At 41.5% G+C, this 6,000-nt stretch overlaps 1 protein-coding gene across 7 annotated transcripts in view; it reads left to right on the top strand.

Moving 5' to 3' along the window:
• LOC135208575 (WD repeat-containing protein 7-like) overlaps positions 1–6,000 on the top strand; it is a 263,777-nt gene that overhangs the window by 199,096 nt on the left and 58,681 nt on the right. For all 7 annotated transcript variants that reach the window (XM_064240911.1, XM_064240915.1, XM_064240914.1 and 4 more), the window contains one exon: positions 1,587–1,730. In XM_064240911.1, the coding sequence (XP_064096981.1) occupies positions 1,587–1,730 (144 nt within the window). The remainder of the gene's footprint in view (positions 1–1,586; positions 1,731–6,000) is intronic.

The following is a 6,000-nucleotide window of genomic DNA, read 5'->3' as shown; positions in this document are numbered from 1 at the left end:
ACAGGAGCAACTAAAGAGAATCCGACTGTACAGATTTAGATACCAAGACCTTTTACAGCCTCTGCAGATAGGAGGATTCCTATAATATTATCTCATGGTAAAGAAACTGGAGATGGAAGGCATAAAAAGCTGATTCAGGACAGGACTGTAGTAAGCACTTCCCAGTTAAAGGTAATCTACTGAATTATCAACTTGATTAGCTAAGCGCTATAATTGATGTTGGATGAATATGTAATTGATCTTCAGTGAAATAAAAGATTTGTGTATTTTATGGAAACTTGGAAGTTGAAATGTTTATCAACAACAGAATGCCTTCAAATAGCATTCCCTCAAGTTAGATGGTGTTAACCTAGATGAGATGAAGGGCTCTCCTATAGTTAGGGTGAAGTTTTAAACATTGTTTCATAATGAATTGGTAAGCATTAAGCTCTGCTGCCTTTTTGGGCACTGTGACATGCAGAAAGGAATAGGTTTGTAGTTATGAAACATGTTGCCTTATTTTCCTTATGTCCCATCTAAGTCAGGCAACATTGCATTGCCAGACTTTTATTTTATTTTGATATTATTTAATAAACAGAATGTTCTTAAGTGTAAATGCAATGGAACTTTCTACTAACATCAAGATTTAAAGTATTCAGGTTACTTGTACATACGTACCAGAATTTTTTACCTATCAATTTTCACTTGTTTTTTTTTCATTTCAGTAGTTTTATAAACTATAATCTTGATAGAAATGCCTTTTATATACTACTAGTTTATTAGTCTTCTTGCATAGACATAATCCAGAATTCTGCGTAATCATATGCATGCTTTTATAAAATTATCAGTTTTAAAATGCAACAGAATGGAATGACCATGAAGAATATTAGAAGTAAATTGTAAGTTCTGTAATTCCAATTTACAGGATTGGTCTTATTTTAAGTTTTAATATATTAACTGTCTTTGTGATTTGATACCTAGGCTTAATATAGATCTATGATTTGATAATGGATACACTAATATTTTGGTTCATAATTTTGTAAATACAGTACATACTGTGTAATTTACTCTCATTCTTTAGTTTAGGGTTTGAGGATTGAATGTGGATGAGTTTTCAATTCCTTGTATATTTCAATTATTAATGTTTTTTCCATTGCACTGGCAGATAATATATCACATTGATTATAAACTTTGCTTTCTTAGAAATTTTCTTTACAAAATATAGTGATTAATGCTCATCATACTTACTGGCAGTTATGCTGCATGTAAGGCTGTTTAATTTGTGTTTCCTTTTTGTCACTGAAGAAATGATTGCATGGCAGTGATTGTCCTTGCAAAAGACCATTGATAAATATGGTATGAATTGATACAGTAATACATTTCTCAGTTATTCTTGTGAAAACCAGCAAAAATATTTTAGCTAAAGAGAAAGGGTTTTTTACTGTTAAGAAGAGGATAGTTTATATATCCATCATAGTCTGATTTACATTTTCAATTTCATATTTTATGCAAAAAGTTTTTGGTGATGTTGAAGTGAATGGTTTTCAACTTTCCTTAAACATTAGTTTTAATCTTGTTTGTTCACATTCCTTTGAATTTTGTTTCAGGGGAAACATGTCGAGAGTTAGTTGCTCAATCAGAAGGCAGGAAGAAGCAGGCAACTGCCATCATCTTGTTAGGAGTTATTGGTGCCTATCATGGTCAGGATTCTGCAGAAGGTTTTGGTCTTGGAAACCTAGCTATGCAAACGAGTAAGATTTTTGTTTGTAGTTTATTTAGTATGTATATTTTTCAGCTATTATAAAACAAATCAAAGTTTTCCAGTGATAGGCAATCCCTGGTTATTGGCCGGGTGCCCATAAGCAAAACACCATTAACTGAAACTCGGCGATTTATGGTGCTTATGCGCTGAGTTTCAGTTAATGGTTCCTCGGTTAGGTATTTTATGGTGCCATAACTGTATTATCAGCACCTTATGGTGCCAATAACCAAAACTCAGCTCATTATGGCACCATAAATCACTGATTTTATGGCGCTAGACAAGGGCCACAAAACCTGGTTGCCATTAATCAAGTCCGCCGATAACCAGAACTGCCTGTGCTCATTGCAGTGTTCCCCCCTCATCATGGGACCACCTTGATGTGGTGAGAGGGCTCTCGAACCTCAGGAATCTCTTCCCAGGTTCGTACCCAAGAGTCCCATGTGACATTATATATTTTTGAGTTAACTTCTGTGGACTTTTCCATTTTTACCAAAATTTTTGAAAGCAAATAAATGAGAAAACATATCATGGCTTAATGTGGAGTTAAATCCGAAGCTAAATAATGAGAAATGTGGTAGATTCATCATCTACCCGACAATGTTCGGACCTGTTTTTCAGGCGGAACTATTCTGTGGAGCTGGACCACGGATTCCAGGGGGGGGCTTGGGTCTAGGAATAGAACTCTCGGCATTCTATCCAGTTTGCCCATAATGTGATTAGGATGGGTATAATTGTATTATCGTAATACTCTTAGTCCTAGAAAGCGGGTTCTGCTTACACTTGGGTCATACTAATCATGTTATGCCATCCCCTTTTGGGGTACGGTAGGGATGCGGACATTTGGGAGTCCTTTCTCACTTGTGCCATTGGCGGAAGATTTAACTTCGCGAAGGCCCAATGATATCTTTTCAAGATTTTTTTTTCCTTTTTTTTTTATAAATCTCAAAATTTATGAATATTGAAATAAATGATTTGAGTACCCCTGGGCCCCATGATGGAAAAACTATGGCACAGTTGATGACTATTGGCACGTCACTCCCAAATTTCCTTGGTACTGCCACAAGTAGTGAAAGTACTATAAATGATACAAAGGAACACCCTGTTCCAAGTAAAGTAGCAGAGCCAGAAAACCAAATAGAGTGCATAAATAAAAAAGAAACAAACAAAAATAAATTGGTAAACTCCAATATCGTAACAATGGAACCATATATGATGAACAATAATTCTGAATTAGAGACAAATAATCCTCCCAACAATACAGAAAAATATAAAAATCATAATAGACAAGCAACATACAAAACAAGGACTAAAAAGAAAAAAAAATTACCGACTTAATCCCACATCGGTACATTTTGATGACCTCTCTGGACCAGATAATTGGTCAAGATTTCTAGTCCTCAAAGCTGACAAAATCTCAGCAGCGATACTATAAAACAAATTACTTGACATATATCCAACACAAGACATGGAACGCAGACACATCAAGGACAATGAATGGCTTATCCAAGTAACCAACAAAAAGCCGTCCACTGCCTTTTTAAGTATAACAGAAATAAATAATATAAAAGTAACAATTACAAGCCACAAACATTAAATTATGTACAGGGTACAGTCATCCTACCCAATAGCGAGCAGGAGCTTCCTTCAAAACAACTACTGCTAGACTCCTTAAAATTGAGATATAACAATATCCACGATTTAGAAATATACTCGATTTCAAGTAGGAAAGATAAAAAATAAAAATATCAACATTGCCAAAATAAAATTTACAGGCCAAGACCTACCATTTAAAATAAAAATTCTTGGACAAAATAGAGAAGTTCGTCCTTTTGTTCCAAAACCACTACAATGTACACAGTGCTCAAGGTATGGACACACACAAAAGATGCTGTAATAAGGCTATATGTGCAGTCTGTGCATCAGATGACCATACCACCAATGTAATCAACCAAAATGTATTAATTGTGGACTAGCCCATCACGCGAAATCTAAGGAGTGCTCATTTTACCAATATAACACAGAACTTCAGTTGTTAATAAATAGGACAGGAATGTCAGTCATGGAAGCCAGACTTGACCTACAAGTAAGAGGAGTTAATAATCCATCCAAAACCCCCACCTTTTGAAATGTGACTAAAAATCAAGACATCAAGCAGCACAATAACAAACAAGATAATATAAACATAGAAACTAAATTTCATACCAATAACACTGAAACCCAAAATAAAAGTGATATTACAACAACCAATACCACCACTAACATAGATGATTCAGTTATCCATGGAAAAGAACTTCCAATGGAAGAGGAGTTAAATACTGATAATAATCGGACTGGCAAAAAGAAAAGAATTCTGGAAAGAACCCCACCTAAGGGAAAAACAGTAAATATTGAAAATTACAATCAATCCAAACAAACTTCAACTACACCAGGAGAACATTTTAAAAAAGATTTGTTCCGATACATATACAAACCCTCTGTCCTTTAACAATAGGAATGTACTTAGCGGCAGCTGAACCGGTCATAAGCTTCGAACAAGGGGGTTAGGTAGTTAACTACTTGTCCGGCAGTTGGCGGTCAGCCCGACTGAGAGGAGAGGAGTCACTTTGCTTTCGGCCGTGTTGGTGGTTAGTATTGCTTGCCTCTCTGCCCGCCTCTCGTTGTATGCTTTGTTTTCTTCACTGCGTGAAGGCTTTTCTCTTTTCCTTTTACTGTGTGTGTGTGTGTGTGTGTGTGCACAGCTATACGTAAGTACGTGTCTGTTTTGTATATTCATACAGTGTTTATCGTGATTTACCATGGAATCCCGAGAGCCGGAGAGACCCCCTCGCCCCCCCATCAGCCGCAGATTGTGCCCTGGTGTGGAGGGCTGTAAGTGTGGGGCATTTCGGTCCTCTGTAGAGGTTGATCCTCATGAACTTTGAACTCGGTGTCGACGGCGAGAATGCTCTTGCACCGAGCCATGTGATGTATGTGTTGTTTGGTCGGAGGAGCAGTGGGAGCGCTATGGGGGGAGGAAGAAACCGCGTAAGCCGGCCAAGGAATCATCGGAGGGTTCTCCCGTTACTCCTTTGGTTATGGATGCTTCTTCTTCTTTTCTTCATCCATCACAGCTCCCTCATATGGCTCCTTCCCCTCCCGGGGGGTTATCTCGCTCTTTCTCCTCTCTCGATCAGTCGAGCTTGGAGGATGGGGCTAGGTACCCCGATGTTCAGTTGTATTCGGGATCATCTGTTCGATCGGGGTGAGATCTGTCCCCCCCCCTCCGTGGCGAGGAGAGACCCCCCCTCTTACTAACCCGACTCTGTTTCCTTCCTCAGACTTGCTTGCCACGGAGGACAATCTCGGCTGGGCCTGGTACTCGCTAGGGCTCCCAGGGACACCGAGTGTGCAGGGGCTGCTGAGTCTTCTAGCGAGAGGGGCCATGCTGGTAACTCACGGCCCGACCACCACAACAACCATGACGGTGTCCACGCCTGGCTACACTGCTCTGCCTCACCTGGTGTATACCCAGCACGTCGCCATGGTTACCCCGACAGCTGCTGTTCAGGCGCCACTGCTGGAGGTGAAGAGGTTTTCCCTGTCACCGCCGCCTGGGTTTGCCGCTCTTGCTCCAGCCCCTGACTTCTGGTGTCCCAAGAGCTCTCCCCTGGACCTGCCTCCAGTACAGAGGATGCCGCTGGTTCCTGCCCCGCCTTCTGTTCCTGAGTTTCCTGCCACTCCAGTTCCAGTACCAGTTCCTGCCGCTGTTGTTCCTGCCCGTGGTGTTGCTGCTCCCACCCTAGGTCCTTCCGGACAGGTGCAGTCGGGCCCTGTTGCTTCGGCAACTGCCCTGGCTCCGTCCTGGATGGAAGACCTGACGGTGGTCCTGAGGAAGCTGATGAAGAAGAAGAAAAAGAGGAGGAAGGTGTCGTTGTCATCTTCATCGTCGTCATCTGCCGCCACTTCCCCTTCGTCTTCTAAGGCCCCACAGCCGAAGAAGAAGGTAGCCTCCTCCCCCCCAAGAAGGCTCGCCCTGAGACTTCTAAGGGTCCGTCCTACTCCGGTGGGACGGTTGGGACTTCCGCTGGTCCTCCTGTTCCTTTGGGAACGGGGCCCGTCTCTCCTTCCGCAAGGAAGAAGATGGGGACCGGAGGAGCGCTGGCTAACACCAGTACCTCCTCGCCTGGCGCCAGAGGTTCCACCTTGGCGCCAGCCATCTTGGCCTCTCACTCGCGAGAGGTACCGAGTGTACGGTCACCTGCGGGTGACCGTGCAGCCAA

Source organism: Macrobrachium nipponense, chromosome 35 (genome assembly GCF_015104395.2).
Source record: "Macrobrachium nipponense isolate FS-2020 chromosome 35, ASM1510439v2, whole genome shotgun sequence".
Taxonomy (NCBI): domain Eukaryota; kingdom Metazoa; phylum Arthropoda; class Malacostraca; order Decapoda; family Palaemonidae; genus Macrobrachium; species Macrobrachium nipponense.
The sequence above is the reverse complement of the archived record's forward strand: the minus strand, read 5'-3'. Positions and strand labels throughout refer to the sequence as shown.